The sequence below is a fragment of the Rattus norvegicus genome, chromosome 16, assembly GCF_021556685.1.
Source record: "Rattus norvegicus strain SHRSP/BbbUtx chromosome 16, alternate assembly SHRSP_T2T, whole genome shotgun sequence".
Classification (NCBI taxonomy): domain Eukaryota; kingdom Metazoa; phylum Chordata; class Mammalia; order Rodentia; family Muridae; genus Rattus; species Rattus norvegicus.
This window is the reverse complement of record NC_141549.1, coordinates 35,196,300-35,217,754: the sequence shown is the minus strand read 5'-3', so window position 1 is coordinate 35,217,754 and position 21,455 is coordinate 35,196,300. Positions and strand designations below refer to the sequence as shown.

General features: G+C 46.4%; 2 protein-coding genes across 1 annotated transcript in view; one reads left to right on the top strand and one right to left on the bottom strand.

Annotated features, from left to right (window-relative positions):
- Erich1 (glutamate-rich 1) overlaps positions 1 to 21,455 on the bottom strand; it is a gene marked incomplete at its 5' end in the record, with an annotated part of 52,793,804 nt that overhangs the window by 48,446,609 nt on the left and 4,325,740 nt on the right.
- Positions 3,105 to 21,455, top strand: part of Sh3rf1 (SH3 domain containing ring finger 1) — a 165,719-nt gene continuing 147,368 nt past the window's right edge. The window contains exons 1-2 of the mRNA NM_198764.2: positions 3,105 to 3,183; positions 4,710 to 5,196. Coding sequence (NP_942059.1) covers positions 4,804 to 5,196 — 393 coding nt within the window. The 5' untranslated portion in view covers positions 3,105 to 3,183; positions 4,710 to 4,803. The remainder of the gene's footprint in view (positions 3,184 to 4,709; positions 5,197 to 21,455) is intronic.

Here is a 21,455-nt window from a genome sequence, read left to right as displayed (position 1 = left end):
ATAAGAAACTTGGGGGTAATTATATGTCTTGCTGCTTTGCAGGGATGCTAAGAAGATAAATGAGATAATATATATGAAAAGACTTTGAAGTCTTTGGAGGATAAGAAGCTGTCATTATTATGTCGGAGTGTGTTTATATTTTTCATGTGTCTGCTCAAAGTCTCACAGGTCGTAAGCATAACAGACATTCTTTCCTTCATGCCCCATTCCCAGAAACAGGATGAGCGGGGCTTTTCTTCCTCACGTCTGTTCTCCTCTGAATTCTCTCCACAGGACATTCAGTCACTAACATTTTAAAACCTGGGAAGAAAGGTTCAGCTGTTAATGATAACGATAGCTCAGTGCGGATTACAAAGAACTTGCACATCTTCTTACCAATGTCAATTCTGTTCCAAACGTCATAGTTAAAACCCGCCAGAGCGGCCAAGGAACACAGCCACGTCTCATAATACTCACAGAAGGTATGTGGTGCATTTTTTGATCATGGCAGTTTTGGGAAACATTGTCTTTAGTTCTCTGAAATGGGTTTGACTACTGATTTTCTTGTCTAGCCTTCATGAGCTGTGCCATTCTACCTATGGCTTTTTGTGTTGTTTTCTCTAAAGGCAAACATGTGGTGGTGCCTGGGACTGGTGGTACACTCATTTAAATCAGCACTTAGAAGGCAGAGAGGCAGGGACAAGTGAGTAATCTTCACTTTCATCTCCTCCTCTTCCTCTTCTTCCTTCTCTCCCTCTCCCCCTTCTCCTCCTCTCCCTCCCTTTCCTTCTCCCTCCCCTGCCCCCCTTTCTCCAGGGTCTCTCTATGTAGTTTGGGCTGCCCTGGAACTCACTATGTAAACAAAGCTGGCCTCAAACTCGCAGAGACCCAGACGCTTCAGCCTCGGGTGTACTAAGACTAAGGGCATGTACCACACCATGGCCAACAGATCTCTATGAGCTCTAGGCCAGCCAGGGCTACACAATGAGACTTTGTGTAAACAACAAACAAAAAGCCAAGCAGTAGAAGAAATAAACTTGGTTGTTAGTCCATGCACTTTGGGAAGGTGATTGATTTCCAGGGGCTTTGATCTGATCAATTAATGTATGGATCTCTTCGAGGATTCATATGATGGTGTTATTGGGAGGAGGTGCAAAGGAAGGTGGGGCCAAGACATTGTCAGTGGGAGTTTATCCTTGGGGGCTATCACTTGGCCTGGTTCCTTCCTTCTTGGGTTCTCTTTCAGCTTCCTGTCTGTCTTAAGGTGAACACTCCTCCACAATGATATCTTGTCCACAGTGATATCTTGTGCTAGTACACAGGGCAAAGTTTTCATCAAAACTGCGAACTGAAACACTCCCTCCCCCATTGTTTCTGTCTGTCTTTTGGTCACTGCTTTGCAAGAGTAAGCAACACAACACGAGATTAATTATGCGATTAAGTCCACCCTCTCCCTTTTTTAGAGGAAAGAAACAGGACTTGGAATCGGAGAGCTGGACTTGAGTCTTCCACTGTGATGTAGGGAAGTTACCTAGGTTGATCTTCAGTCTTAATAACCCCCCAAATAGGTCTGTTTTCTGACTCTGATTTTCCACTGTACCTAACCTCCATTTCCAGTTTCGGCAGCCAGTCACTTTCAGAGTGCTGTTTGTAGATAATCTCTTTTTCTCCTCATTCTCTCATCCAATCTTTCCCTGTCTTTTTCAGCAAATATGAACACATACTTGTTCCCCTTCTAGCAGGAAAGGAAGTGGGCAATTATTTTTGGTATTCATATAGTATAAGTCTCAGCCTATTAGTCTCTTTAGAACAAAGCTGGGACGCATGACATAAAGGGCTGTTGTGAGAATGGAATTAATATGTTTAAGTCTTTAGCACGGTGCCTGGCTTAAAGTGACTGATAATTGTTACTTGCTATAATTTTTTTTCTTAACTTGAATGATCCTCATTTATCTCAAATGATATAGCAGTGGCTCTAGTGGAGACAAAAGAACTGATAACCTGATATTCCTTTTCAAATTGTCAGCTTGGTTGGTGGCCTGGCAGGAATTTCATACGCAATCTCTCTCGAAGTAACTTTTGGTAAACTGACAGTAAGTATAAACGAAATCATACTCTTTGACAACATTTAACTCGTCTCTGAAAAAAGTTTGACAAACAAGCTTACACACACACACACACACACACACACACACACACACACACACACACACTCTTGGACACCCGTTTTTGCAAGCCCGCACTTCAGAGTACACAGGTGTGTGCCCCGGGCAACAGAAAAAGATTACAGAGATGTTGATGATGGCTGCCTCCAAGGCGCAGATAAAAGAGGTACCTCCTAGCCAGCTTCAAGGCGCCGGCCCACCTGGGTCAGACTTTGAATACACCCCATTTTAGACAGGTAGGAAGAGTCTCCCCAAGACGGGCGTTAATTTTTCTAATTTTTTTTTCTTTCTCATTTTGAAATTCTCCAAACTTGCTTGGATTTGCACCCCTTGGCTGCTGCAGATGTGGGGTGGATTGTTGGGTGGAGTAGGCGGGCCCCGAGATCCATAGGTGGTCAGTATCCCCGATCCCAGAACTACGGGGTCCCACTTCTCTTTCTCTGCAATCACCCAGGGAGTGTGCACGCCCAGCAAAGCGCGATCGGTTCCCGGCAGGGCCACTCCCATCCCTGGCCACCGTGAAGAGTCAGTCTCCAGGCACCGGCCAGGCGGAGCCGGAGGCCGGCAGGGCGCCCTTGTCCCAGCCTCTTCCTGGTCCCTCGGCGCCACTCCCACCGCCCTCCTCCCGGGGAGCTCCATTCGCTCCGGGCGCGCGTCCTCCCGGTGAAGGCGTGGGTCCCGGAGCCTCCCTCCCCGTTGGTGCGTCCCCGAGGCCGCCGCCCGCTGTGGGGCTCCGGCGCGGGTCCCCGAGCGGCGGGCGGCGCTGTGGTGCGTCCCTCCAGTCCCCGGGCGCCTACTGCGCGCGGCCTCCGCCTCCTCCTCCTCCTCCTCCCCGCGGCGTCGCGTTCCCCCGCCCTCCTCGCTGGGCGGGTGGGAGGCGGCGGCGGTGGCGTGCTGTGCGAGCGCGCGCGAGGGGGGCGGCCGTGAGGAGGCTCCGGGTGCCACCGCGGCGGCCGAGCCACACGGGCAGCGGGCTCGGCGGGGCTGCATCTGCCAGCGCTGCGGGGCCGCGAACAAAGGCGAGCAGCGGAGGCGCGAGGTAGGGCGTGCGGCGAGTGGGGGACGCAGGGCGCGGAGTGGTGGCGGGTGGTCGCCGCATCCTGGTTGTGCGCGCGGGCTGGTCCCTGCGCTTCCCCTTTGGGTCTCCCGGACCTGCTGGGAACGAGCCCCGCGGCCTCTCTCGCCTCTTCCGAAGCTGCCGGGTCTCGGGGCCGCGCTCTTCCCGGACGCAACCGGGTCCCCCTGCCTCCGGGGTGGCAGTCTCCGGGGACTGTCGCTGAGCTCATCCCCGCGGGGTCGCTAGTCTGCTTCCCGCCGCACTCCGCGGCGCTGACTTTCGCCAACTTAAGGCTGCATCTTTATTTTTCTTTAAGTCCTTGAAAACTTCCAACGATCGGTGTTGGGCAATTTTTTGTCCTGGATTTGACCTAAAGGGAGGTTGAGAGGAGGCAATTGGGTGAGATCCCTAGTTCCGGAGCTACCCGGCCGCAGCCTCCGCTCCCAGGGTCAGCTCTGTCCCCGGCTGGCGACACCTGGTTCTGGGGTGTGTCTCTGGCAAGCGCCATGCTACGGGGTTGGGGACTACCTGTGCCCCACCGTGGGAAGAGGGGCGCATCCTGGCTCTCCCCAGAACTGACTAGCTAGGAACAGCTGTTAATGTAGCCTCCAAATCCTTTCACCCTCTTCTCCTCCTAGGCATCCACATTTAAACATTGATTGGGGTGATGGTGGTGATGGGGGACAGCGACGCACCAACTGGCTTCAAATACTCTTTCTCCCACCTCCTGAAGGGGCCCGCTTTTAACCCCCCGGATTGTACCCAGAGTTTTCAGCCTAGCATTCCATCGTCGAATTCTTGGTGACCATTTTGCTAGATTTTTTTCTGAATGGGATTAGGACAAGCCGTTCAGAAATCTGTTTCAGAGTTTGTCAACCATGCCGGAAAGGGTGATAATTTTTAGCTATTTTCAAGCAGGTCTTGGTTATATCTTTTAGAATTGCCAACCATCAGCTCTGTTTTTTTGTTTTTTTGTTTTTTTTGTTTTTGTTTTTGTTTTTGTTTTTTTTAAATTGGGGAAGGCGTTGGATAAGATTAAGCTGTTCTGTTCTCAGACGGGGAAGAAACATTTGTATCACCCAAGGCAAGGCTTCCTAAATGATAACGGTAGTTTCAAATTTGGGAAGGTCGTTGGATTTAAAAGTATTATTTTACACAGAGGAAACTTTCAGTCGATTTTGCTTAGGTTCTCCAATAAGTTGAAGACTTCATTAGGCAGCCAATATCAGTCCTTTATTGCTTTTTCATAAATCCTGTTTATTGCTTGCTAGTTCTTTCTGCCCAGTGAGGTTCTAGATATCTTCAGGGATTAATGGGAATCATTTAAGAAGCCTGTTTTGTTTTTAATTGTTGACTTTGGAGCTCAGAAAACACATTCCAACGCCAAGCTGGACTATGCAGAGGAAGCACTTTTGTGTACTTTTTGGTTCTTGGCTCCACTGTGAACTTTTCCCCCAGATAACAACAGTCATTTTTCTCTTTCCTCCCTTCTCTCCCCATAACTCCAGAGCAAAGTCTGAAATGGATGTTACATGAATCACTTTAAGGGCTGCGCACGACTATGAACGTTCTGAGGCCGTTTTCTCACTAAAGTAGCTCAAGATGGATGAGTCTGCCTTGTTGGACCTTCTGGAGTGCCCTGTGTGTCTAGAACGCTTGGATGCTTCCGCAAAGGTCTTACCCTGCCAGCACACGTTTTGCAAACGATGTTTGCTGGGGATTGTGGGTTCCCGGAATGAACTCAGATGTCCCGAATGCCGGACTCTTGTTGGCTCTGGGGTTGACGAGCTCCCCAGTAACATCCTACTGGTCAGACTTCTGGATGGCATCAAGCAGAGGCCTTGGAAACCCGGCCCTGGTGGGGGCGGCTCGACCACCTGCACAAATGTATTAAGGGCGCAGGGCAGCACTGTGGTTAATTGTGGCTCAAAAGATCTGCAGAGCCCCCAGTGTGGACAGCAACCTCGGGTGCAAGCCTGGAGCCCCCCAGTGAGGGTGAGTAGCTTGTAAGAGAGGCAGTTGGGTGAATACAGGTGGTGATGACTGACCACAGGTCTTTATTCTTAGCTTATTTTCCAAATCAGCTCAAAGAAGCCACACCTACCTGGGCAGATAGATTCAGCCTCAGGACCTTATCTTCTCTTGAAATAAGACTGGATCTGACATAATAAATCTTGTTTTAAGACCTTCTCTTATAGTCTCTATTGTCTGGTAGGATATTTTAAGAACCAGGTATCAAATGTTCATTAAAAGGAAAATTTGGTATGGTCTCACCCTTTTGATGTTGTTGAGAGAATTTTGTGTGTGTGTGTGTGTGTGTGTGTGTGTGTGTGTACAAGTATATATAGTAAATTTGTGTATGAGCAGATCGTAGGTAAGAGAGCAAGAGCGTAGAGCCATTCTCTAGGTTTTATGAATGCACAGTATAAAATATGGTTGGAGGATTTTTTAGCAAATCATGGCCACAGGTAGCAGCTTCGTTGCTGTAGCAACAGAATGTCACATAGGACTACACTATTACGTCTGGCTGTATGTTGGGCTTTGTAGGGAGTGAAATGAAATACTCCATCAAAATGATTTTTCCCCCCTTGGTTTGAGTGGACATTATTGTAGGTGAAGTTAAATATTTCTACCTTTATTACAACTTAATTTAGTAAATAAAGATTCTTAATGGATAGGAGTCACGTTTCACGAGATCGGTTAGTTTCCTGATATGTGCTTTTGTTGTTATTCATGAAATGAGACATGGTCTTTGACATCCGGACAAGAGTCATTCTGTTTTGGTTGGAAGAAGCAATTTTTATAATCAGCCATATATTTGACAAGTGAATAGATTTTTTTATAGTTTATTAAAAATGTTATTATTTTAGATTAAAAAAATTGTTGTCTAAGTGTTTTGCCTACACATGTGTATGCCCGTAAAGGACTCAGATTCCCTGATGCTGAGTTAGGGAATGGCTGTGAGCCACTGTGTGGGTGCTGGGAACCGAATCCCAGTCTTCTGCAAGAGCAGCCAATGTTGTTGACTACCGAGCTATCTCTCCAGCCTCTGGTCATTTTAAAGAACATTTTAAAGCTGGCTGAGATTTTTTTTTTCCCTCAAATATCTGTAGTGAGGACCTAAAACTGATTGCTTTTATTTGATCAATAGCTACCCACTAGGATGGTACTGCTTAGTATGAACTCATACATATGGCTATCATGTGGCTGTCAGCTCATCGTTGCAAATGGTGTAAGTGATGAAAAGTGCTTACATCACTAGATGTTAAACATCAAGTATCTTAACCACTGGTCCTGTTCGGATTACCAGAAAGCGTCTTTATCATTAGGCTCCTGGGTTTCCTTAGATTCATATATATGATATATGATGTGCAGATATTAAAATTTTGCCTCAGATAGCTTCCTTCCTTCCTTCCTTTTCTTTTCTTTCTGTAGCCTGGGCTATCCTGGAATTCATTATATATCCCAGGCTAGCCTCAGACTCATGCTTCTACCTGTTTACTACGTATGGGATTACAGGCATGAATTACCCTTTGGGAAGTAGTACCAAGTTTACCGGTACCTTGATTAGTACTTACGGGCTCATGGTTATTTTAATCTCATAATCAGTGATTGGGTTGATTATTTCTGAGCCACGGAGCCAGGTCTGCTTTCGGTAAAGGGGAGGAGAGGTAGATTTGCATCTTTGGAGGGGTTTTGTTTTTGTTAATTAGGCCTGGAGAGAGTGGCTTCTGGCTACGAATTGGAGTGTCCCAGTTGTTGCCTTACCTGTTGGGAGGAATGCTATGAATGTCTGATTGCTGATAAAGGAATTTAGGGAGAGGCTCGGTCAAGCCCATAGATTTTAACTGTTCTTTCTAATGTAGACTTTGACAAGGAAACACTCAGAAGCAGAAAGGCCCTGTGTGGGCCAGCTAAGCTTCCAAAATGGGCTTTTACTTTTCTTTGGCTACTGGAGATTTTGATCATGTCGATATTATTTTTCTGGTTTACGTGATTCCTAGTTGGCTTCCTGTATTTCTTTGGCATATGATAGAGGCTTAGTTGAACTTGAGCCTTATTAGTTTGTATAAAAGAGTTGAGGACTTTGTAGAGAGTGGGGAAAAACAGACAAGCAGAAGTGTTCAGTCTGAATCAAAGTAAGTGATGTCATCATTATTAAAAATAATTCTTTTCTGGGTTACATTAGCATTTACTCATACCCGTTGGTGTTGCTTTTAAGTATTCAAAGCAGCTGAGACTTCTCATAAACAGCGTGAGCACCAGAAAGGTAGCTATGTTCCCGGAACCCGGTGCCATGTGTCCCTTTGCACACCTCCCCCAGGTGAGGGACTACAGGAACCCTCCTTCAGATGTCCTGACACAACCAAGCACTTCAGCCAGCTTCAAGCCCCATGTTAGAAAGCTGAGAGTGAGACCATGTGAGACGTTGCTTCAGCTCACCAGTGTTGCTCTGTGTTAGATTGTAGCCATGTGGCCTCCCCATGTTTCACACTGAGGTAGGTTCAATGCTGTCAGCAGATGCAAACATTTCCAATGTGTGACACACATCTTATTCCCAGAACTTTAGTGTTTCCTGCTTAGGCTGAGGAGGAAAGGGGTCCCTCCCTGTTGGACTGGAATCACCATGAGCCTTGTCTGTTCTTCAGTTCAAACAAAAAGAGTTCCCCGTGCTTTTTGGCCAGGGTGAAGCAGGAGAATGAACCCCAGGGAGGGGGAAACTAGATATTGTTTAGGTGGATAAAAGATGTCCCTATGGCTCATTATGGCTGTTATGTATTTGCTAGATAATATACATTATTTAATGAATGAATATATCTATGTATTTCAGTATATATTTATATATCTACAGAATAGATATATATTGAATATATAAGATTATATGCGTTATCTATTGACCATATATATGTATATGTATATATATATGATGCAGAAAACAAAACGTTTAAGTAATTCCTATAAGACTGTATCCCTCTAGGAAAGTTAAGCTGCTTCCCGTAACTTCTGCTTTCTGTAGTTCATTTGGGTTTGTTTTCTTTATTTACTAGGTGACTCTGCAGTGTAGCTCAGGCTAGCCAGGAACTCAAGCCCCAGGGTTCTGAGTTGTAGGTTTTTGGGTGGTGGTGTTCAGGGCCAGATTACATTCTTCCTGTAAACTGCAGGCGAGCTGATGATGGTGAGGCCAGATACAGATTCTGCTCATGAACTTCAGAGTGTACGATGCGTCTCTCGGGAGATGAGCAACCTTAAACATTAGAGCAGTGCAGGGATGTCATAAACAGCCTAACTGCTGTGCTAGAGAGGTAACGACAGGGGATAGAAGGGCTTTGAGTTCAGGGTGAAAGTAAACTTGCTTATGTGAGGCCCTCAGAAGCCGCCTCCAGGAGGAGGCGCTTGAACTGAGATCTGAGCAGTGAAGTGAATGGGGGCTGGGCAGGGGACGCACAGAAGGAAGATGCGGACAGGAAGTGAACATGAACAAAGCAAGCCATGGGGACGGTGACCCAAGACTAGGTTTAGAGTGTGAGAGCATACAAGGACCACGAGGGATGCGGCCAGATGGATGGGTAGTAGGTGTTCAGAACCTGGGGCAGGGATGATCAGTAAGGCTCTAGAACAGGTAGAGCGCTAGAGGTGGAAACCAAGGACTGAGACTCTGAGGAAAGGGGAAGATCTAGATCTGGGGCCACAGGTCACATTTCCTTCCCTCTGAAAATGCCAGCTATGCTTTCCTTGTTTCATAGCCACAGCTGTACTCCTTTGCCTCCCTTTTCATGTTGTCTGTATAGATTGTGTCTCAGACCTCCTCTTGTGGAAGAATTGACTTCAAGTACCTCAGAATGTGTCTCTCTGTGGGGAAGTACTATCTTTACCTCAAAAGGTGGCTTTCAGTGGGGAAGTACTAACTCTAAGTACCTCAGAACGGGGCTCTGTGTTAGGACAGGACCCTCCCAGTGGTGGTAAAAGTGGATAAAATGAGAGCCCACACACATGACTAGTGTCCTTAATGGACGAGATCATGGCACGTAAAGACACGGAGGCAAGACCATGTGAAGACACATGGACAAGATGGCTAAGTGGAGAAGCATGAGAAAATCCATTCCCAGACCTTAGCCTTGTTCCGTTGAAGCTGTCCAGTCTGTGGTATTCAGTGGCAGCAGCCAAGCACCTACTACTAAAGTCAGCACTTGGAGTGACTAATCAGTCCGTCCTGGTTGCCCATGGAGACTTGCCGTGGGCCAACCAGCCCATTTATGTCTTTAGTTGTGCTCTGGAGCCCTGTTGAGAAGTTATTCTTCCCTATCCCTTTGACTGGCCAAATTACCTGGTATGATTTCATAAGCTAGGGCAGGAATTTCATGAGAAGATTGCCGCTTACGTGAGACAATGTGCCAAGTAGAAAATTTTGTAGAAGGAAGGAAACATCCGGAAGGGAGAAAGATTTCTTCCCTACGGCCCATGCTGTGATTAGAGTTTGGGGAGGTTGGTGGACGCTGGTGGACATACTGATGTCTATGGCATTTTGTGACAAAGCAAGCAAGAAGGGACTTGAAGAAGGGTCTTAGAGAAAGCAACACAACTTCCTTGTCTATGTAGAGGTGGAAGGTGCTAAGGATGTCCCTAGACTAGTGTCTCAGGAGCCACGTAACTCATTTCTGTGCTGGGACAAGGGCGAGACCAGTGCATGTTTTGCTGAAAACATTTAGATGGGGCTGTGGTGGGAGGTAGGAGAGTGGTAAAAATTCACAGGAATCAGCAGAAGCCACCGTCCTTCACAAGTACCAAGCTTTGGAATGAGATGGATTGTGTTTGTGTCTAAGGGTTGTGGTCAGTGGTCACTGATTAAATACATAAAGTGGACCAAGTGTGGTCCAGACACAGAACTTCTGTGTGTTTCGGAGTGTTCCGTATGAACACTGTCACCGGAACTGAGGTCTCCGAATACATGGGGGCAAGACTCTTTAGTAATTCATACTTGATTGGAGAACACTATTTAGTGAGCTTTGAGTGAGATTGGCCCAACTAAAAGAAAAACCGAAGACTCCCCCTCCCCATGGACATGTTTTGCAGATATTGGCCTTGTATTTTATTTACCCCTTGACACTTACTCTGTGACGGAGGCAGGTGTCATCCTAGAACTCAGTGGAGGGCGCTGGGATGTGCCCTTCCCTCTTCAGTGATGATGTAGGGTTGGAGCCAGGACCTGGGAAGTCAGTGCTCTGCCACTGAGTTATTTATTCCTCACACCCCTAGCCCTGGGCTCTGGCACCTTCAGCGTGGTAGAAGGCAGGAGGAACAGAAAGAGGGAGTCCTTGGCACTCACCTGTTGATACTTTATACAACTCTCCCCCTCCCCCCCCCAGCTGAGGACTGAACCCAGGGCAGCGCTCTACCACTGAGCTAAATCCCCAACCCCTGTTGGTACTTTAAAGAGCAAAATCACACTCATCTTGGGATTAGGGACATCTTTCTAGGGGCAGAGTGTAGTATTTGAGAAATGACCATGAAAATTTTGAAATAAGTATTTGAAAACAATTTTGTTTAAAAATTTCAACCTTAGAAAAGCATATGCTACTAAACATATGTGCATACATACACATATATATACACACATATACCTAATTCTAGATCATTTTGTAGACTTTTGTATATATTTTATGATTATAATATATATTATATACAATATATTGTATATATAGTACATATGATATATATATTACATATATTTATGGGCTTGAGCTTTTTATATAAATACTTGCTGAGTTGCCAGATCATTTACTTTATCAGTGGAGTCCTTTCATGTTGGAGCACAGATCAGCTTCATTAATTGATTTGTGTGTAACAGACGTGCAGAGACGTGCACATAGCATGAGTGTGCCAGTTGGGAATCACTAAGCTCCATTCAACTCAGAATGGTGAGAGGAGCTCCTCCTATTTCAACAGTTGAAAATAAAAAGGGCTCACAGTCAGGCATTTGGTGGCAGAAACTGGTGTGTAGAGGGCAATGGAAGCTTCTAGTCTTCGTATTCCTAAGCCAAGGAGTGACAACTGTAAACCCCCCCCCCATCTTCCAGAATAAGAAATTAATGGAAATGGAAGTATTTCAACCATGACACATGACACTCTGCAGTGCCTCGTCAGTGATGTTACCTGACAAGCTTTCTGTAGCTTCACGGTCGCTCACAGGGAAGCGTTTGCCATCATTATTCTCACACACGGATGTCAGAAGGACAACTAGGATATTTTGGATAACGCGTCTGTATTCTTCCAGCTGGTCAGTGGCAGAGCTGGGATCCCACCTTAGATCTGTGTAACCCCAAATGCCTCCTTCTTGGACGTACCATGTGGGACGAGGCCTCCTTGGGTCTTTTACTCTCTTTGGAGGAAGCTTTCTCAAGCCATAGCTAGCAGCAACTCTTCCCTTCGAGGGGTGCTTGCTACCTGTGAGTATTTTATTGTAAGTGTGTGTGTGGGGGGGGGGCACAAATTAAAACTCTGCTGTGATGAAAATGGATGAGGAAGCAGTCAGTACACATACGTTATAAGCTGTGACCTCTGTTTTCAACACTGAAGACCAACTGGCTTCATGTCTTCAGCATGGAGGTCCAGTACCTTTAGAGACTCAGAGACGTGCTTCAGGCAGGGGAGGGGATGGGAGGGGAGGACATGGGGGTGAGGGCACAAGAGGCTGAGCTAAACTCATTTCAAAAATACTTTGATTTTCTTCTTTGCCATTTTCGCACACGCATGTAATGCAGTGTGGTTGCCTTCACCCCTTCCTTCCCTGTCTGGTTACTTTCTCCTCCACCCGGATGCACAAGTCTCTGTGGCACACCCATGTCTTTGTTGTTCTTGGTGACAACTGTGTTTATCCAGGGCTCTTTGTTAGGAACTATCTATCGGAGCCTGTCGGGCTCACCTGTGGGTGCACACGTGAAAAGCAGTGACTGGCTCCCTCCCAGAACCTACCAGAAAAGCATCATCTTTGATTTTCAGAAGCCTTTACAGCCTGACTCCTAGCACACACTGAAGGTGCTTGACAGTACGGAGGCCGAATCAAGGAAATTGAATGGCAGCCACGCTCTACAGAGCCTTCGCGGGACCCTTTCACCCTTTCATGTGTGCACACTGCTGATTTTGGTGCAGTCCCCCACAATGTGCACATTATGGATGACACTTGCTTGTCCTGCTGATAGGTTGTTTTGTGGGTAAGTGTGAGGATTGAGGTACAAACGTTTTGAAGACTGGAAAGCCTGTGGAAGGAGAGGTATTGTTATACAAGCATCTGTTTTCCATTTGGGGTGACGAGAACCTGAGAGATAAGAATGAAGAAAGGGCTGGAGAGATGGCTCAGCGGTTGAGAGCACTGACTGCCCTTCCAGAGGTCCTGAGTTCAAATCCCAGCATCCACATGGTGGCTCACAACCCTCTGTAATGGGATCCGATGACTTTTTCTGGTGTCTGAAGACAGCTACAGTGTGCTCATATAAATAAAGTAAGTAATTGGAAATAGAAGAATGGAGAAGGATAATGGTTCAGGAAGGTAGTGTCTGGATGCAGAGCTACCCAAATGGTTGCAGGAGGCCAGGGTTTGCTGTCACACATGTGGAAAAGAGTCTGACAGTCTCTGGGGTTATTTTGTTTCCCCCGTCTATAGTCATGTGCCCAGTGCTGAGAAATACATTCTAAGGAATGTATTGCTGTACATTTTGTCATTGGGAATATCATAGGGATATGACGTCAGCCATTCAGAGCTTTTGATACAGTAAAAAAAGCGTGATAGACATGCACACACACATGTATGTACGTGTGCATACCTGTGTGTGCACATGTATACATGCGGATGCTTGTATGTATGGAAGCCAGAGAACAACCTCAATGATATTCCAATATTCCTCATTCCTTGGGTACATCTTTTTTTTTTTTTTTTTTTTTTTCCTTGAGACTGGATCTCTCTGATGTGGAACTCACCAAGTAGGTTAGACTGTTCTGTTACTACTACTACTACTACTACTACTACTACTACTACTACTACTATTACTACTACTTTTGGTGGGGGGCTTTTGACCCCCGGCTACCCTGGAACTTGCTCCACATACCAGGCTGGCCTTGAACTCATGGGTTCTCCTGTTTCTCTGCCTCCTGAGTCCGGGGATTAAAGACCTGTGCCACCACTACCCAGCCTATGCTCAGCTTTTTAAACATGGGTTCTGGAGATTGAATTCAGGTCTGTTTGCTTGCACGGCAGGCATTTTACTTTCAACTATTGGCCAAACCCTGGTAAACATGTTTTTAGTAAACTTTTCTCTACGTAGAGAGAAATCTAAATACAATAAAAAAGCAAATCAAATACACACACCAGGAACTGTTAGCATCACATATTATGTGCTCTGTGTAATAACCTTTTAATGGGACTGGCAGCGCCATAGCTTTCTTGACACAAGCTACGTGAGGATTACGTATACCAGTGTATTATGACAACTTTCAGACTCCTAGACCAGAGCAGAATCTTCCATTGTAATCCTCTGGGTCCACCCTCGACTGTGCAGCCTGACCTAGACCCGAACATCATGGCACTTGACTATATTCTTACTGCTGCTTTACATCTTTGGGTGATGAAAGGAGGAAAAGGGGAGAAGAAAATTGCCTGGGAAGGGCTAGGCAAACTAAGAAAGGAGAGGGGCTCTGGCTGGAGGTTCCCCACTGTTCTTGGGGAAAGTCCCAGAGGTGTGATCTTTAGCTCCAGTCCCACTCTTGGCTTCCACCTCCCCAGGAGTAGAAGCACCACAGTTTGTTTACTATGTCTCCCATCCTCCCGTGCTGCCTGCCCTGTCTTGTAACTACTGTTTGCTCTTTGGGAGTGGCTGGTAGGGGTTGGGGGTGTCACCAGGGAAAGCAGTGGAAAACAGGGAAGGGAGGAGGAGAGGGCTGTGTCTTGAGTTGCTTTTTCCGGATCACTTTCCCAATTTTGTTCCCTTCCCCCCATAATTAGTTGATAGTCTCAGAAGGGAGGAGTAAAATCGGAGGTGTAAAAAGGCCCAGGAGTGGGCAGTCTGTCAGTTCTCCTCCTCTCTCTCCCCCATCCCACACCCCTTGGTTTCCTTCCTCTCCCCTCATCAAAAGCCTCCGCCTCTCACAGAACTGTTTCTTCCAGTATCGTCGCACACTGCATGTATTCCTTCATCGTCCCCCCAGTCTGTTACTCAGTATGGTTTAAGCAAATCCATAAGAGTATGTGGGAAGACTTTTTCTTTAAGGTCAAAGGGCAGAGTGCGTTGCAATTCACTCTGTAGCAGGAGCCTTGATAAGGATCCGTAATCGTGAGACTATAAGTGGTGTGTACCACGCAGGGGCGAGCGAGAAGCTCAGGCCTCAGTTACACAGCAGCGGGTTAGAATGAGCTACACTTACAATAGGACCACTTGTAACTAAGTAGAGTGAGAAGCTCAGCCGCCAAGCCTTACTTATAAGACAGTGTAGTACACTGGGGTATAAGTAGGGTAAAAATATTGTGTTCAGAGACAGCTCTGCCAGTAAGACTCCCTCTGAGCCCAAGGCACCCTTCTTTGTGGGTCCCCAATCCTTTCCAGGATGTGTTCCTGCCAATGCCTAGTCAAGAGGGTGGTAACAGTTGCTTTGTGAGTGATGACATATGGGTTGCTGTAAACACAGCCACTTTAAAGATAGATGTGTGAGTGGGCTCTTAGGGGTATCTGGGAAGGGAGTGGAGGTGCCATTTCAGATGGCTGACAGTAGCAGCTAAGTAGATTATTTGCATGGGGGAAAAGTGAACAGCAGGAGTGGGTGCAAATGAGTTTTTCAGTCACATTAAATGTAGTGCAGAGCGGCCAGGGCTGTCGAGTTTGAGGGTGTCCTGTGAGCCTAAGGAAATGAGTTCCTACAGTTTTTCCTTGGTTTATGTATCTTAACATTTCTATTTATGCATATTCGTGTGTGTCTGCATGAGTAGGCAACATGGACATGAGTGCCCTCAGGCGTTAGCCACTTGCCCTGGGTGCTAGGGACTCAACTTCTCTTCTAGAAGAGAAGCAAGGGCTCTTAACGGAGTCATCCCTCTGGCACCTAAAGGTTTTTGTTATTGCTGTTGATTTGTTTGCTTGTTTGTTTTAGTGAGAAAGCTTTTGAAGTATTGCATTTTCACCATTCTTAATTTATCACTCAGGAATGAATGAGCAGAAATGGTTTTATCATATTAAAGCGCAGTGTGTGGTCCCCACCATTGACCCATTGAGAGTGGTGCGGAAAAGGGGAGTTTGTTGTAGAGCATTCTTTTACTTTGGTCCTCTTCTCCCCTCCCCTCCCCCACTCCCTATGCATATGGAATTTATTGAAATGACCTTACAGGGTGCTGTCCAGGTAATCCAATAATGGCTGACCTTGAATGGAAAGTCCCCGAATTCAGGAGTTGCTCAGTCACACAACACTGAGTGTCTCAGTTGGTCTTCAGTATCAGTTGGACTCCTGAGGAAGTATACTCCAGTGCCAGTGAAGGATGGGATGATGTATTAGTGAGGCAAACAGGCAAAGAACAAAATCCTTCTTCTGTGTCTCTGTATAAACTGCCGTCAGAGGACATGGTCCAGGCTAAAGGTGTGTCTTCTTGCCTCTGGATCCTGATGAAAGATGTGTGTCTTCCTCCCTCAAAGGTCCGTGGTTAAAAGTGGATTCACCCTCTTCAAGCCAAGCAGAACAACCTCTCATGGTTGTGCCCTCCATTTCTGGTTAGTAGTGCATTCGAGATGTTGTCAAGTTGACAACCAAGAATAACCGTCACGGGGCCTTAAAGCCAGTCAGACAATCCCACAACGTGGTGCTGTTATCACACCAGTGTCCGCACCAGGTCTTGCTCCACATACCCGAAGCTGGCTTTGAACTTGCCATAGCATTCCTTCCTCGGGCTCTGCACTCAGTTCATACCTGGTTTAATTTAAGTAATGGATTAGTTACTTGGCTTGTAGGGCTGACAAAATGGCGGATGAGGGCAGTTTAAGAAAGGAAAGGCTCTCGGTATGAGAGTACAGTCTATAACGGCTGGGGCAGCATGGAAACAGGAAGCAGGAGGCAGCTGACCAGCACACTGCGTCAACATTCAGGAAGCAGAGAGAGGATTCTTGTGCATACCTAGGCTCCTCGTTTTGTGCAGTCTGGGACCTCAGCACATGGAATGCATTCAGGATGGTCCTTCCCACCTCAGTTAACTAGATAATCTCTTATAGGCAGGCCTGGAGACCAACCCAATCTCGTTCTCGTGCAGAACTGCCCAGAGACAACTCTTTAGCTATTCTAGATTCTGTGATGTTGGCACGGTGTTGACCATCATAGGGAACGCACCCCACATGGCACATTGGGAATGTCGTAGGGGAGCATTAGAGTTGTGCAAGTCTCCTGGAAGTTTGTTGGAGCAAGCACTAGTCACTGAGAGGTGAACATTAGATATCTTACGAGGATGGATAGTGTGCATTTTTGTTTGTTGTTTTAGGCAGCTTCAGCTGGACCCAGACTCCCCATTTGATCTTGAACTCCTGCTTCTGTTTGTCCTCTCAGGTATGATGACAGGTGTGCCCCATCGAGCTGGCTATAGATTTATAGATTTTCTTCTTTAAAACCAGCAGCACATAGTTTTGTTATGTGCAGTAATTGAACATTAATAGATAAGATTACACTTCAAACACTAAATTTTCATTGTGCAGTCAGTCCTAAGTGAAATCTGGTCAGTGAGTTGCTCATCCCTGTTTTAATGAACTCGCGTTTTGAGTATAGGCTTTGTTGACTTGCTGCCAGCTTTCCTCATGCTCTGACGTCTCCCACAGTAACGTGTAGTAGAGGAGCCTGAGTCTATGAGGCTAAATATTTTTGGCAGGCGTAATTACTTTATTTTTTTGCTAGTATCAGCACTCTCTGTGTCTTCTGTTTTTATAAAATGAGTCCAGGATATTGGGAGAGGCATCAATGTTGCATGGACTGATGTTGCTGGACCTGAAGTTTGTAGACAGGTACTGTCCTGCTACCTGTTTTAAGGAACCGGATGCTCTTTGATACTCTTGTGCCTTGGCTTGTGTGTACACACACACACCCACACACCCCGAACAAAAACGAAAGAAACATAACAAGTCCACCCCACCCCCCGAATTGACATGGCAGCAGACATTGATTTTCTATGTCTGAGGCCTCTGTTGAGACTGTTTGTCAATGTGACAAAATACTTGATATAAGCAATGTGAGAAAGAATCGATCCTGGCTCCCGATTCCAGTCTTTCATGTGGGAAAGACTGGGGTTGGGCGGTGCAAAAGGGGGGGAGGGGCAGGGGGAGGAACAGGAGGGAGGAGAGAGGAGGATGAGGGAGAAAGGGGGAGGGAGCAGAGGGGGAGGGAGGAGAAGGGGAGGGAGATAGTGAAAGGCGAGGGAGGGAGGGAGGGAGGGAGGGAGAGAGAGAGAGAGAGAGAGAGAGAGAGAGAGAGAGAGAAGAGGAGAGAATAAATGAGAGAATGAGAATGCCCACACTGCAAGTATTCTCAGCTTTTACTCCATGTGGCCCTCAGCCTAAGGAACAGACCTGCTCAGGTCTTCTCTAACTCCTTAGTTACTTGTGTCTAAAAACTCTTTCAGACATGCTCGTAGGTGTGCCTTACCTCCTAGGACTCGCCAGTCCAATCTAGTTCATAATTGATATTGACTAGCCGTCATAAGCCGTCACAAGGCCTGCAGATGTACTAAGCTGGGCTTCTTCTGCTCCCTGGCTTTGCGATTTTCGGCCGTGTTTCTACTTCTGAAGGCTGTCCTCTCCTCTCATTAAAGGAGGCTTACCAGGTGCTCCTTCGTACAGCCCTAGGAAAAGGCTGACTTTGAAACTGAAAATTTATTTTTTATTTTTTATTTTTTTGTTTTTTAAATTAGCCCATGAGCTGTCCTAGTTTGCTTTTTATTGCTGTGATAAAATGTGGACTAAAATCAGCTTGGAAGAAAAGAATTTATTTCAGCCTTCAGTTCACTGTCCATTATGAATGGGAGTCAGGGCTGGGAACTGTAGCTGAAGCCATGGAGGAGTGCTGCTTACCAGTTTCCTCAGCCTGGTTCACTTGGTTGTTTTTTATACAACCCAAGACCACAGACCCAGAGCTGACCCCTCCCACAGTGGGCTGGCCCCTCCCACAGTGGGCTGGTCCCTCCCACATCAATCATTAATCGAGAATTGCCCCACAGAGTTGCCTACAGGCCAATCTAATGGAAACATTTCCTTAGTTGAGGTTCCCTCAGCCGAGACTCTAGCTTGTCCAAGCTGACAAAAAACAGAATTACCCGGCACACAAAGTGATGGGCTCCATTGTGACATTCATGTAGGCTCTTTACCAATGGTTCCACTTTCTCTAGTTCCCTGGCACACTGGTTCCTTTCCTCTCCACTCCATAAATGGTCCCCCTTCAACTTTTACATTGAGTGCACACACACATACATGGGATGTATGCATGCTGCATGTGTACGATCATTTAGAACAAAGTGATTGATATCTCAGCGTCTCCCTTGGCAAGAACATGTGTCCCTTATGGAGAGCAGCAGTCAGCCTCTGGATTCCTCTAGAAGCCCACACCACTGTGTCTCCCATAGGAACTTTCAGATGAGCTTTTGATGATCTATTGGTACATTTAGAAGACGGACAGAGAGAGACAGAGGCAGAGAGAGAGGGAGAGAGAGAGAGAGAGAGAGAGAGAGAGAGAGAGAGAGAGAGGGAGGAGGGGGGAGGAAGAGAGAGAGAGAAGCAGAGAGAGGGAGAGAGAGACAGAGAGAGGCAGAGGCTGGCAGGCTTAGCTGGTGGGGAGGGGCAAACAGACTTAGCTTGGCATATAATTCTCATCTGCCTGCAGTGACTGACCTCTGTTCTGCCTAAATATTATATACAGTCATATACAGTCATCACACTGAAATTCCATGTTAGGTCCCATCATAACAGACTATTGCAATTGGAGTTAAATCTGTGACCCATGAACTCCAGGAATGCATTCAGACCACAGATAGCACCTGGTTGCTAAGCGAAGGCAACTCAGGACCAACAGACAGACATGTATGTGTAGGGGCACACAGTGTTCATTATGGAATCCGTCATCTACAATGGGACACTGCAAAGGGATGCCATTGACAATTTTGCAGTCAGAGAGGGTAATCCAGGGGACTGAGGGTCAAATAGGGTCATATGTTCACCGGAGCTGAGGTCAGGCATGCAAGCCTGGGAGACAGGAGGAGGTTTTATCAGACAAAGGTCCATCCAAAGGGCACAGAATCTTTAAGAACACATTTAGGGGGTGCCGAGGGATTGATTTCTTTCTCTGCTTCATTTTTTATGAACTCTGCTTCTTGCCAGGCGGAAAAATGTAAAGCCGGGAAACGGAATTTAGTCAGCACCAGGCAGAACTTCCAGACCTTGTTGTCTGCATTGCTCTTGTGGCCCGTAACCAGAACCTTTTGTTTCATCTTCCTAGCAATGAGAACTTTTGGTTTCACATGGCCCTGTGCTCTCATGCAAACTGCACTTGAGGGTGTGTGGGGTCCTGGTAGTTTAGGGCTAACATTTGCGATATGAATGTGGTAGGACCTTTCATTCTGTTTTAAACGGCCACCTTAAACTTTAGATACCTAAGTATTGTCTAAGTTTGCGACTCCAAGTGATGACGAGTATTCACTTTAGTTGTGGTTCTGCCATGTCTTGTGGGCTGACACTGGTTTTGCTGGCTTCTCTGGATCCCATTTGCAAAAGGAAATGATGACAAGAAGCACTGTCTGGGGCTTCCTCTTTTTCTGTCTCCCAGAGGTCTGCCCAGCAGGATGCATTCTCTGTCATTGTTATTTCTGACTGTTGTCAACCTCCCATCCCCCCTCCTCTTCCTTTCATCCTTTTCTCATTTCCTGTGATGCAGATAAAACAAATAAAAATAGCTAAAAGACTTTTAGAGACACATTACTTAATTCTTTAGATTAAAATTGAAAAGACTTAGGGCCGTGCTGGTTAGTCAGCAACTCTTTACTATGACAAAGCACTTGAGACAGTCAACCTGAAAAGAAGAAAAGGTTTATTTTGGCTCAATGTTGCCCAGGCCTCACTCTGTGATCTTCTAGGCCTGTAGTTTGGGGCCTATACTGGTAGAGTACACCCTGGAGGGGAGTCATGGTAATGTTGGGTCCCTCACCTCATGGCACCTGGGAACAAAAGAGAGTTTCTAGTTTCTAGGTTCCAGTAACTTCAAGTTCATGCTGCCTGCCAATGGCTATCTTTTCTCTAGGGCTCACCTTCCAAGCATTCTACACCTCCTAAGAGCTTCATGGGCTAGAAGACAGGCCTTCCCCCTGAGCCCTCAGGAGTGAGGCAGGATCCACTTTCCAGCAGGCTCTGGGTTTTTCTGTAAGGGAAGCCAAGTGTGCGATGTAATGCAATTCTGGTTTTCTCCTTCTTAATATTTTTTTTGAAGCCCAAGGACAATTTTATTAGCGTATTAAATAAAAACACCACAGGGCAGGCAATCTTATAATCTCAGCAACTGCCCAGAGGAGGGAAAAGCCATGCTCTTTGAGTTGCTCTCTTAAAGGGCTGCCCCACGGCAATTGACAGCCATGAGGCAAGGAGGTGGCACTTAAGGAAACCCAAAGTATCAAGAAAGCATACATAGGCGCTAGCTGGCATCTAAAAGAGAAACAGGAAAGAAAGTGTGTGTACGCACATGAGAGTTGGGAAGTTGAGCCTTCCTGGGCGAGGGTTCTATTTTTTTTTTTTTTTTTTTTAGTATGACAGCCACTTTTCCTGGTCTTAATCACATGTAAGCACATGTGTTTATGTAATCGATACCTTTCTGATGAGTTTTGTAATCGATAGCTTTCTGATGGGTTTTGGAGCTGTAGTTCCAGGGTAGAGCCCCCTCGTGCTTCCACAGCATTACGTATTTCCTAATGAGCGTCTATAGTCAACACGTCCCCAACTCATTGTGCAGGCTAAGAAAGGACACCGGGGGAGTGCTTCACGACAGTAGTCCTTACTGTACTTTTACATCTTTTTAATAAAGGATGTCTCAACAGCTTATTGGGGATTTATCTCAGAGCCTTTCAGTCATCCTTGCTGGGAAGTTCTTTTTGTGTGTAGTATAAATGAACCTTTGTCCCTGTAATTGAGTCTCATCCGAGGTCCCATTTTAGTGGAGGTTCCCTTCTCTTGCCTGCCCTTGACCTTGCAGGCCTTTGTCCAGCTCCATCT